The sequence below is a fragment of the Anabrus simplex genome, chromosome 1 (assembly GCF_040414725.1).
Source record: "Anabrus simplex isolate iqAnaSimp1 chromosome 1, ASM4041472v1, whole genome shotgun sequence".
Taxonomy (NCBI): Eukaryota; Metazoa; Arthropoda; class Insecta; order Orthoptera; family Tettigoniidae; genus Anabrus; species Anabrus simplex.
Window position 1 is genome coordinate 1,741,213,529 of NC_090265.1, and position 13,700 is coordinate 1,741,227,228.

The window sequence follows — 13,700 nt, forward strand, 5'->3', positions numbered from 1 at the left end:
TCCATTAACCTGTATAACATTTTCTGATTTCCTTTACTAGTTCCAGTATCTGGGCTATTGAGAAGATTAAGATATATAGTCCGTAGAAAAGTTGTACTCACAGCATATTACTCACTCATTCACAGTCACTTACAGTACCTAAATGTAATTGGTCTCGTTGCAGTAAGACAGTCCTTCATGAACTTATGGTAATACAAAGTAGAGCAATCAAAAATATCTATAATCTTCCTTTAGACACACCCACTCGAGTTCTATGCGCTAATAGTAAAATTATGCCCTTATCTATGTGCACTGCTTTTAAATCAATATTAATTCACAAACTAAACAGTGTCCTGCACAATAGTAACTACACTCTAAATTCAGACGTTAATAATTATAATACACAACAAACAGGTGACATAGCTCTCTTTCAAATACACTCATATAAGTATGGCAACTGCAGTTTTAAGTTCTCAGCCATTCAATCATCTTCCAAGAGATTTAAAATCAGTTTCCAGTCTGTTATCTTTCAAAATGAAATTAAAGAAAGTGCTATGGAATCAGTACGTATGTAAGTAGACTACTTTTTTGATAAGTCTTTGTGTAATGGTAACGTAAAGGAAATATTGGAATATTTAGAGTAACGTTCATTATAACAAATTTATGTATTTATCTCCAGCCAATGTATATGTATTATATTAATTTTAGATGCTAAACAAATTGTATTGTACAATACCTTTATATGAGCCTGTGGCTCATTGGAATTAATTAATAAAGTAAATAATATAAAATAAGAATAAAATCTTTCAGCTCTTCTCCTTTTCTTCCTTCACTACTCTTTTTACCTGAAGTTTCTTACTCCTGTATTCCTGTTCAAGTCTCCCTATCTTTCATAATCCTTTTGTACAATTCCCTGAGCCTGATTATGTTTCTCAACATCTTTGTTTTTCTTTCCCATCTTCAGTTGTATGCTTTACTCTTATCATTCCACCAACTTATTTCTTTCTCCTTGACTTTACCTTTTGTTTTACCACATACCTCTATAGAACAATTACTGGTATATTGGAAAAATCCACCTTTCAATACTTTACAGAGGCCCCAGGTTCAATTCCTGGCCAGGTCAGGGATTCTTACCTGGATCTGAGAGTTGGTTCGATGTCCACTCAGCCTAAATGATTACTGTTGAGGAGTTATCTGACGGTGAGATAGTGGCTCTGGTCTAGAAAGCCAAGAATGACAGCTGTGAGGATTCATCACATTGGCGATGCGTCACGTTTTAATATGGAAGCCTTTGAGCTGGGTAGTGGTTGCTTGGTAGTCCATGGTCCATCAGAGCTTTTGCACCTTTCGGGGAGTGTTTGTGTATTGTGTTAATTATATAAGCTGTAAAGTATTGAAAGGTGGATTTTACCAATGTAATTTCTTATTTAAGGAAATTTTTATTATGTTTCAATTGTAAGTCTATATGGAACACAATACGAGATTTATTATATGTAAACCTTTTGGTGCTCATCATTTGTGAGTTTGGACTTTCTGGAATTGTGACAAGCTGTTCCATCCTCTCAAATGTGTTTTTGACAATTTTGTAGTAATTTACAGCGTTGTTCATATGTTGTGATATTTTGCAAAAGGAAGAGATTTTGTTACTTTTCGTGTCTCAGTTTTCTCCTATATTCACTATTTGATTTCTTTTTTCCACATATTTAAAGAATTCACACATACAGATCGAACAACACGTCACATGATCTGCTACTACACTGGTTGTTAGCTGCATGGCATGGCGGTTTTAGTACCTTAAGATGACAGGGCTATGCATCACCCAGTGACGTCATACAGAGGTCGGTCTGTGGTTGCTAGGTGCATTGGTCTCTTTATCATTGTATTTTAAGATATGGATTCCTTCCTATATGTTCCTCTTAGTTATTTTACGTTTTTCATTTTAGGAGGCAAAGATTTACATTTTGAGAAGAAGAGAATGGACCAGTGCAACATTGTGATCTGCACTCCTGGGAGACTTCTGCAACATATGGATGAGAACCCTCTCTTCAATTGCAGCAGTATGCAAGTAAATGAAACTTTTCTTTCCCCTCATCATACTGCTCTAGTTTATCTAATATGCTAGGGTATACAGAAGGTTGCAGAGAAACTGAAGTAGCCCATAGAGGAATCAGAATACAACTGCTTTCAAATAGTAACACATAGTTAGGATGAACCCTGCATCAGGGCAAGCCTAAGAATGTCGGCAACAGCATAGTGGATGTATTATTTTATTTATTTTTCCGAAATACTCTACATTCCTAAATGATGTAGAATTTAACAGTCAATGAATTGATACATGTTAGCATGCGCGTCCCCGCACACACAGGGTGAAGATAGACTCTAGACAATGAATGTTATTTACAAAAGCTTGTCGAACTGTCGCCCACCTTGTTCGGTGTAGATATCTATAGTAAACTCATTGCTCGTATCTCTGTGATTTTCTTGGTGTAGAACCATTACTCTCCAGGTCTTATGGCTCAAACTAGAGGCAAAATAATGGCCAGATTTGCACACTTCTGTAACCTGGTCAGGTTAAATAAGAAATTTATGAACTTGGTGGCTGTAAAGTGTTTAGTTGTACCTTTGAGGAACCATTTGTGTAACAATTGTGAGTCACAAGCAGGACATGCACCTTTCTATGCTGAACACATCACACACTTACTATTTTGATTATAAAGACACATGTGTTTGGAATTATTTGTGTACTGGACAGGCACTAGTTGGAGGAAACTGACTGGCGTTTGTTGTTGAAAATAATAATAATAATCTTTTTTACATTCCTTCAGTCACTGTATGCTTTAAAGCCCCGGTCTCATGAGCAACTACTTGAAATCTGCAATAAATGAAGTAGCTGCAACTGTTGCAAATGAGGTGACCAAACTAGAGCTATAATTACTGTTGTAAAGTGTGTCAAATGTCACGACACACCAAGCTCGATAGCTGCAGTCGCTTAAGTGCAGCCAGTATCCAGTATTCGGGAGGTAGTGGGTTCGAACCCCACTGTCGGCAGCCCTGAAGATGGTTTTCCATGGTTTCCCATTTTCACACCAAGCAAATGCTGGGGCTGTATCTTAATGAAGGCCACGGACGCTTTCTTCCCACTCCTAGCCTTTCCTTTCCCATCGTCGCCATAAGACTTATCTGTGTCATTGCGACGTAAAGCAACTTGCAAAAAAAAAGTCACAACTGTGCACTTGGAACCATCCACATTGCAGAGTGTCAAAAGCCACATTGTGTGAAAAATGTGACAAATAGCAGGCTATTGAACAGAGAAGCAGTATCAGCATTGTTACTCCTAATCTGGACACCAACGCCATTTCTTCCCAACAAGCTACTTAGAAATAGCAATCCTCACATTTAATTTTATGTGGCGATGTTTTTTTGTTCATGATTTATATCATAAATACATGGATGCTTTCAATAAGCAACCAGCATTATACACTGAGTGGCCAAAAGTCATGGGAAGACACTGAATGTGATGTTAATAATGAGTCGCTCCTGCGCGAACCCTCTAAACGGCAGTAATACGGCGAGGCATCAACTCTGCAAGGTGTTGGAATCATTCTGGAAGGATCTGGACCCCCGCATCTTGCACTGCTACCCACAGTTGGTCTTGTGTAGTTGGTGTGGGGTTCGTGGAGCGTACACCAGCATCTACAGCATCCCATAAATGCTCGATTGGATTTAGATTGGGGGATCTGAAGGGCCAATCCATGGTCGTAACTTCACTGGAGTGCTCCTCCAACCACCTGCGTGCCACCACGGAGCAGTGACATGGCGCATTGTCCTGTTGAAACATGGTATCTCCATCAGGGTACTCTAGGGCCAGAAAGGGATTCAGATGGTCAGAAAGAATGTCCACATAACGTGCACCTGTCAGCGCTCCCTGCAGCTGGACAATGCGGCCTAATTGTGACCATGAGAATGCCACCCAGACCAGAACTGAGCAGTCTCCTGCCTGGACACAACATTGTTGTCACGCAGGATCTAAAGCTTCATGGGGCACACGCCACACTCTCAAGCACCCATCAGCTCGATACAACTGGAACCAGGATTTATCGGACCATACCACACGCCGCTACTGTTCCACGGTCCATTGCTGATGTTTGTGGACCCATGCACGTCGTTGAGCTTTGTGTCGATGTATCAGCAAAGGGACACGAGTTGGTCGTCGGTTGGTGAAGCCTATGCGGTGCAGTTACCTCCTTACAGTCCTTGTAGAAATGGGTTCCTGACTCCCAACATTCAACTGGGCAGTGATCTGACTCGCAGAAGCCCGTTGAGCGTCCAGTATGGTTCTGCGGAAGCGACGTGATTTCCATTTGTTAAACACCAGTGATCTTCCCGTGCGGTGGTTTACGCGGGTGGTAACATTGTCTCTGCGATGTTGAAGATCCACCATCAACACTGTTGACCTCGGAAACTCGAATTCGTGTGTAATCTGCTCAATGCTGTGACCGATGCGCCATGCTCTGATGATCATCCAACGTTCAAAGTCAGTGAACTCACAACATGTTGCCATTTTCAGGACACTGGTGTCTGTAACAGACTGCCAAGCTACGCCGAAGTTAGCCGCAATGCTCAGGGTTCATACACGGCACATTTTCTAATGGGACACCCCTTCCCGTGACGTTTGGACACTCCATGTATACCGCCCTGTGTGACTTCTTCTGGTGCATATTTCTCAAGCCTCATATGTCACTTATTTCAAGCAGTAAATGCTACTTGTATGACCTAAGCCTAAGAGATACCAAAATGAATGGATTTTGTTCATCAGGAGTTCATGTCCCACTAGCCAGTTGCACAGTTTCTGCATTTAAACAGCCTGAAATGTACGGCGTGTTTTTTAAGTAAGGGCTGTTTGAATATAACTACAGAACAAAAACGATTTTCAAACACCACCTTTATTTGCAGATTCTACATACTTTATTTATCAACATAGCCGCCAAGTTTGTTTAAACACTTATCATACCTTACAACTAAGTTTTGTATATCTTCTTCATAGATGCTTGTCGCCTGCTCCGATAACCAAGAGATCCTGATTTTGCTCTGGGACAGAGTCCGTTTGGCCATCACCTTTACAGGCGATTGTGTGTGTCTCCATTCCATGTTGCTTCAATTCGGGCGTGATATGCGAAACCCATGTTTCATCTCCCATTACGATCTGACTCAACATGTCGTCACCTTCTTCGGCATAACAAGTCAAAAATGTCATCAAACACTCAAATATTTTGTTTTTGTACAGATTTGAGTGTTCGAGGTGAAGGCCAAACAGACTCTGTCCCAGCGCAAAATCAAAAACTCTTGGTTATTGGAGCAGGCAGCAAGTGTCTATGAAGAGGATACCCGAAACTTAGTTGTAAGGTATGATAAGTGTTTAAACAAACTTGGCGGCTATGTTGAAAAATAGAGTATGTAGAATCTGCAAATAAATGTGGTGTTTGAAAATCATCTTTCATTGTGTAGTATTTTTCAAACGGCCCTTACTTAAAAAACGCCTTGTACTATTCTTGAAAGTGCTGAGGATTGTATATAAGGATTATCTTAAAGCTTGTACACTCCCTAGTGTAATGGTTAGCGCTGTTCCCTGCCAACCTTGGAGATCAAGGTTAGATTCCTGATTCTGCCAGAAATTTGAGATTGGCTGGAGAACTGGTATCTGGTTAAATGTTACATGCAGCTGTCTATTGGGGTTGTACTTGTAATAAACTGCTCCACATTGTTATGAGGATACAAATTTGCACTTGCATCTCCATGCTTGATATTCTGGAGCACCGGGTAGTACGATGGCAGAAAAACCCAATTACATTCTCTTGTTCATACTAAATGGATGATGACATTAGCATACCTGCCAAATATTCTGGTTTTTCCGTAAAATGTATGGATTTTGAGTGTGTTTTACGGTTGTACGGATGAACAACATTATTGTATTTGAATATCCACACTTGGTTTCGCTTTGTGCGGTCAAATCAGATTTGTTTGACTTTCGATAATAGCTGGTAATACAAGATGCAGTGTTTGAAATTCGACCGGTAAATGTATCGATAATCACATTATCGATTATCATCGTGCTTTTGTAACCTGTTCGACCTCAACTGCTACTTCATTCAATGAGATGTTTCCAAACAAGTAGCAGGCTGCGATTTTGAAGAAAAGAAATCCGTGAAAAGTAGCAGGCTGTGAATTTATATAAAACAACTTTGGTAACTGCGTCGTGCTTCGTAGCAGCTGAAAGGCTTTGTTTGTGTGCTTGTGTAACATTGGCGGTAGTTCTGAAACTCGTGGAATTGTGTGACGAATTTCTACACGTTCTAGTATTTTTAGTGGCATTTGTAATGAGTTACTAAGAAACAATATTATCAGTCTTTTCGTGAGGCATATTCTGCTTAATTTTCTTGTTTTATACGATCACGGAAAGTGTTCCCAGTGTTAAGTGAAAACAGATGAGCACTCATCAAGATGTAACTTTGTGTATTTAATTTCAAGGGTGATCATAACATAACATGTATGCATCGTTTTTCAGGAGGCAGGGGGAAAATGACGGCGGATATCTATAAATGCGGGCAACATAAAAAATAGGGGGAAAACAAAATAATAAATACGGGTACTGTATTGGGACATTTTTGTTATGTAAATATATTATTATTATTATTATTATTATTATTATTATTATTATTATTATTATTATTATTATTATTATTATTATTATTATTACAAGAACAGCAATAATGGCGCGTGGCCTCCGGAGCCGAATGCAGGTCTTTTGAGTTGTCGCGTGATAGGCAATCTACGCGCATATGAAAATGTGGCCCTACCTAAGATGAATTCTAATGTTTAATTCGACAAACAGACAGCCCCCGAACCATTGGAATTAACCAAGGTAAGTTAAAATCCTCAACCCAATCGAGACCCCTTGAATCAAGAGCCAACACATGCTAACCATATAGCTCATACTATACATAACGGTATCAAAATATTGCAACCATGATACAGGCCTACGAGGTGACTTTTACGCCGTTTCGTTTCACTTTTCTTTACACATTTTGTAATAATTGAAAACCTTTAAGTTCAGTTCTCTTATTGCAAATTAAATATATACATGGATATTACGACGATAACCTGTATTTAGTAAAAGACTCCGTAGACCCTTTGCGAACGATAGGTTAGATACCCAACATGGCGCGGCTCCCGAAGCTCAGCTCAGACAATGTCACAGAGGTTAGAAATTCAATGTGGTGTGTCTCGAATGATGTCACAGCGGCTTGTGCGAAGCTGCCAACTTAGGAAGTAGTTACAAGACTAGGCTGTGAGAAAAGGTTATTGGTCTGGCTTGTAACAAGACTATTGGGCAGAAGGCATCAAAGCGGACAACAGGCTTCTAGCATCCCACAGACTCCACAAGGTACAACGTGATTAATAACCCTGTGAGTAATTAAAACTAATCTGGCGCACTGCGCGATTATATCTTTTCTTCAACGAAGTTGGCAGCCCTAGCCAGCCTATACTAACACAGAAAATGGTGGCAAATTTGAGTTTTACGCTGTCTACGTTTTAATTCTTGTAAATAAGAATACTTCTAGGGGTTGGTTAGTGGTTCGACGAGAAGCGCTGGCACCAGGAGGCTCGTAGTAAGCTTGCGTGTGTGATAACCTGCGCATAGTACTCCAGCCTACAAGATCCTTGTTTAAGACTACCAACTCCGAATCACACGTACGTTCTCGCGTAACAGGTTGCTGCTATTATATGCTAAGAGTATTGAGCAGTCCCTCTAAATTCAAAAAATGTTGCATATATTTTTCTTACGTACGATCGATCAATGCGGGAAAATTGTGACCGAGGACAAATAATTTTCCGACGATCGATGTGATAAAAACGATGGACACGCTATGTCGATGATATGTTTGCCATATTAGATCATAACATCTCCAACGGTGACATCATTCTCGAGCAGTTAAATGAAATCGATCCATTGATCAAATTTACTTCCGAAGTTGAAGTTAATAATTCTTTAAACTTCATAGATATCACTGTCAACAACAGCTCCAATAAATTCTCTTACACTATTTTCAGGAAACCCACCCAAACTGTTAATACCGAGCTCGATAGCTGCAGTCGCTTAAGTGCGGCCAGTATCCAGTATTCAGGAGATAGTGGGTTTGAACCCCACTGTCGGCAGCCGTGAAGATGGTTTTCCGTGGTTTCCCATTTTCACACCAGGCAAATGCTGGGGCTGTACCTTAATTAAGGCCACGGCCGCTTCCTACCCAGTCCTAGCCCTTTCCTGTCCCATCGTCGCCATAAGACATATCTGTGTCGGTGCGACGTAAAGCCAATAGCAAAAAAAAAAAAAAAAAAAAAAAAAAACAACTGTTAATACCATTCAGCAAGATTCCATACATCCGGAATCTCAAAAAAGAGCGACCTTTTATAGTTTGATCCAAAGAGCCTACCATATCCCCTTATCTCATGATCGTAAAAAAGAACTTGACTCCATTCGCTTAATAGCAAATAAAAACGGTATTAGTAAGCATTTCATTGACAAAAAGAAAAACAGACAACTATGCCTCTTTCACCTATACCAATGACAAGATTTACGAAATCGCCAACGTTTTTAAGAAGCATAAGGTCAACATGGCCTTTAAAACAATTAACAATAACATTAATCTCTTTTACAACCACCATAAAATCAATAACACTATGAACAAATACAATGAATCAGGTGTATATAAGTTAAATTGCACTCAATGCTCCGCGAGCTACATTGGGAAAACCGGAAGAGGCTTTTTTATCAGATAAAGAACATGTCAACGCCGCCGAGCATAAAAGATACTCTGCCATGAGCACTCATATGACAGATTCGAATCATTTCTTCACTTCGATAGAACAGGACCTAAAAATTCTTTGTTTTCATAGTAAAGACAGTTTACTCAACGTTTTAGAAAACATTTATATTAACATAGATAAAAAACGCAACCCCAATCATAATTTAAATTTTTCAGAAATTATGAACATAATTTTTGAGGCATTACTCAACAGTTCCTATTTCGACAAACATTCAAACAAACTTCCATATGATCGCTCCCCATCTATTGATTTCAAACTTCCCCTAATTTCGCCTCACACCGGCTCCCATCACATACGTCCTCCATAATTCATCCTCAGAAAAAAAAAAAGAAAAAAAAAAACACTAATTACTCTTTGAGAAGCGAAAACGCAAGTAATCAGATGTGCCACAATCTTCTTTTTTTAAACCAGCTTACTTAACTTCACTGATTTTTTACGTACATCATACGATCTGATATTCCACCTAGTTTTTAATAAGAAATGTCAACTTTGCACCAATATGACGTTTTTTACATCTTCTCTCTGGACTCCCTACACATGCTCATTGATCGTCTTTCTTCTGCTACAAATAACATTATACACTTCATTATCAGCTTTTGCTGACGCACCTGATTGCTGCATATCAGCGGCACACTCAAGAATAATTTTAACAACAAGCTTTACTCTATCGTTCTCATGTGTGTCAATTTAAGTTTTTTTCATGAACAGGTTTTGAATGTTTGTACTTGGAACAATCTGGAACATCCTCGCTATTTTGATTGACGTGTTCGACAACAAATTTATTTTATTGTGTTTGTTCTGTCCTTGTCCTTTTTTAAGCTTTTTTCTTGAATATCTTACGGCTGATGATGTCTACAAGTTAGACGAAACATGTCCCGTATTATTTAATAATGTTGTTTAAATAAATAAACAATAAACTTATGGTATTGTAAAGGCGGAATATTGACTTAACCTTAAAGTAAAAAAAAACGATAAGTTCGTGAAACGATAGATGCGGGGAAATTTAACATTGGTTTATATGGAACATTTTTGGACCGAAGAATTTCAACGATGAATACAGGAAAAGGCAGCTCCAGAAACGATGCATCGAGATTTTACTGTATTTGACTTGTATTGGTATTGTTTCTAATCTCCCCCACCCTTGCCATTCTTTTTCATTATGTCTCAAGACTGTTACGCATGCGCGTGTTGTTAAAAAGTTTCTGCTTAATGATCTTCTGGATTTCTCTTTTCGAAAGTTGGCAGGTATGCATTAGAGTTTTTTACACCTATTTGTTCTGTTTCTAGAACGCAATAATAATAATAATAATAATAATAATAATAATAATAATAATAATAATAATAATAATATTTTTAACGTCCCAGTAACTACTTCTGATGGTTTTTGGAGACGTCAAGGTTTCGGAAGTTTGTCCCACAGGACTTCTTTTTTCCACCAGTAAATCTACCAACATGAGGCTGACGTATTTGAGCACCTTCAAATACCACCAGACTGAGCCAGGATCAAACCTGCCTAGTTGGGATTAGAAGGTCAGCGTCTCATCCATCTGAGCCACTCAACCCGGTGAACATTTACTACAGAATCTTTTCAAGTAAATTGGGGCCTCGTAATGAAATAAGGATGTCCAGTACTGTTAATGTACTGAGTGAGTTGGCTGTACATTTCGGATTATGGAGATTTGAACTTACGTTTGAGAGATGGTGGGTTCAACCCACGCCGTTAGGAGCCCTGATGATGGTAGTCCTTGGTTTGCCATTTTCATGCCATGCCTTAATTAAGCCCTGTGTTGTTCATAGTTACTGAAAGCCTTCCAAGTGTCAGCGTGTTAATGTGATGTAAAATCATACAAAAAAGAAAAGAAAACCACTTTTAATGTAAGAGGGAGAAATTATGTACTGGTAAAAAATATATAGACCTATTAAAATTCTGTGGTATGGGAGTTACATAATTAAAAGCAGCACTATGTGTTCCTAAAAGGTACCTTTGCTTCTTGTTCTTTTTATGAATGTAAACAAAACATAGAAACTATTATTTTAAGGGAAAGAACAATTGTGGAATTGTTGGAAATTTGTTATCTTCTGGACTGTTTGGTCATTTCAACTGCAGTACAGTACGTCTTGTGGAGATAGTGTGAACATTCACCTTGATCGGCCTCCTTTTTTTAATGAAGATGGTCTTGCGTAGGACTTGCCTGATCTGCTGCTATGTTTAAGATTTATGGCTTTGATACTGCTTTCACTACCCATACAAAAGTAGATACTTAGAGCCAAGGAACATCAGAATCACTAGATTATATCTAGTCTAGGTGCGAGTGTAGCATGTAGTAGCAAAAATTATGTTCTAGTCATGCTGTTAGCATAGCCTATACTAGGCTTTGACAAGACATTAAAAATTGGTAATGAACTATGCATGACATTATTGTATTGTATAAGATGCCACTAGATGGCAGTATTATTGACCAAGTCAAGCATTTGTCTTCTTGTTAGAAGATTATCTCTGACATTGCTCTTTAAACTTGCCTGCACAGCATGGAGATGTGCTAGATGTGAGTGTAATTTGGAAATTTTTATGCCGTGGTAGTGGTTCTGAGGGTGGGGTGGAGGGTACTCGAAACGAGGAGATAAAGACTAAGTTAGGAGTAAACTAGATAGTTGAAGCTGTGCATATAAATTGTTTTCAGTGGTGGGGTGATTCGGAGTAATTGGAAGTGTTTAGGTCACCTAGGAGAAGAATGGATTGTAAGGGAAGTAGAGGGAAGCCAAGGCGACTATGGTTAGACTTGGTTTTTAATGATATTATGATTGGAGATGTGGAATGAAACGAGGCCACAGACCTATTGCAAATAGAGGACTATGGAGGCACGCTGCAGGGTTAGTTGCAAATAAAGCATTACGGAAGTACATAGTTAATTCACTGAGACTTGCAGACTGAATGCTGAAGGGCATAACATTCTATAATGAACATGTATGTCAACAGATGGTACTACAGTTGTATTTTTGGTTGGACACTGAAAATGTTTCTGATGTCAGTCAGTCCTGTATTCCTCCTATAACATCCCAAGGATAAAATTTTTGTGTAGAAGACATTGCTGCCATAGCCTGCCCGGTGGCCATGATCATTGAAGCATTGAAGTCTATACAGTCTGACAGTGTGGTTAGGCACTTGGAGTCCCGTTGGTCGAAAACAAAATTCACTATCAGAATGTTGGCCGGCAGGGTAGAGGAGATGATGGTATACAATTTCGAATCACTAGATTGCATGTCAAAAGCCTGGATTAAATTCGAAACCTCTCCGCAGTGTTCATATGGAATGAGGGAATAGGACACTGTTGATGGTGATTCGTCTATTGGATGGGGACGTAAAGCTTTGAGCAGACTCCTTGGTGCTATTCGACAGGTGTAGGCTATGTGTAGGCTGGCACCGGGTTTCACCCTCTCCCTACCTCATCATCCTCATCATCATCATCCCGCATCCAGATGTGCAGGTTGCCTATGGGCGTCGAATAGAAAGACCTGCATCAGGCGAGCCGAACATGCCCTTGGACACTCCCAGCACTAAAAGCTATATGATAGATGGATATATTATCATGATTCTTTTAATTGTGTTAATAATGTTCAAGTTGTGTTTTGGTTAACTGTTAACTTTGTTTTTGTTTGCAGATTCTAGTTCTTGATGAAGCTGACAGATGTTTGGATCTGGGCTTTGAGAAAACAATGAATAGTATTATAGAGAATTTACCTCCTAAACGGCAAACTTTACTGTTCTCTGCTACCCAAACAAAGTGAGTATTAAGATTATGAAGTTATCATATCAGCTATTGACTCATGATTTCTCATCATTAGATATGTTGAAATAAAAATGTAGAATTCTTGGTCACATACAGAGTGCTTATAACTTAATGTACATGATTTGAAGGACATACTGTATTCCTTGTTGAATTCTACACCAGTGTAACTCAACATACAGATTATAATTATTTCATGAATAGACATGGAATAGTAAAGGTATGGAAGATTTCTCTTTGGTTCTCTCCGAGAGAAGCAGCAATATTTTTGTGTCATCTTCAAATCGGCCATGGTATAGCAATGCACTCCATCTGAAGAGGGGGAACTCCCCCAGTGTGTTTTTAAGGCATGGATCTTACCATAGTACACATCCTTAAAGACGGCACAGACCTGGCCTATCTCCGCCATAGTCTACAACTGTCTCGCACCATATCCATCATTCCTCAAGATAATGAGCAGTCAGTAATTTAAATTTACATATATTCTTCCTAATAGTTGAGACAATTTCAAACTATCATTTCATTGTATGCCATCAGGGACCAATTATCTAGATGTTAGAATATTTGAAAGAGGAAAAATCATTATCGTCTTTATGGATAGATAGGTAAGCCTGAAACTGGAAATTTTAGACACCAATGTCTCTAATAGAAAATGTTAGAATAGAGCAATAATAATTACACAAAATAATACAGTTATCTGTATTTAACAGAAGCATTCTTTTATTTAAACTTAGCATTTTCAGTCACTACATAAATCAGTCACCACTGATCTGCATCTAGGGCAGTTGTACAGTTGGCAGATTCACTGTCAGTTGTTTACCTAGTCTTTTCTTAAATAATTTCAAAGAAGTTGGAAAATTATTGAACAATTCCCTTGGTAAATTATTCCAATCTGTAACTCCTCTTCCTTTATACAAATATTTCCACCCATTTGTCACCTTGAATTCCATCTTTATCTTTATCTTCATATTTTGATCTTTCCTTCTTTTAAAAGAACCACTCAGCCTTATTCATCTGATAATATCATTCCATGCCATCTCTCCATTGACAGCT

At 38.7% G+C, this 13,700-nt stretch overlaps 1 protein-coding gene across 1 annotated transcript in view; it reads left to right on the top strand.

Moving 5' to 3' along the window:
• The window catches only part of LOC136882510 (probable ATP-dependent RNA helicase DDX10), a 154,553-nt gene that overhangs the window by 40,182 nt on the left and 100,671 nt on the right, over positions 1-13,700 (top strand). Inside the window, exons 4-5 of the mRNA XM_067155132.2 lie at positions 1,923-2,044; positions 12,523-12,644. Coding sequence (XP_067011233.2) covers positions 1,923-2,044; positions 12,523-12,644 — 244 coding nt within the window. The remainder of the gene's footprint in view (positions 1-1,922; positions 2,045-12,522; positions 12,645-13,700) is intronic.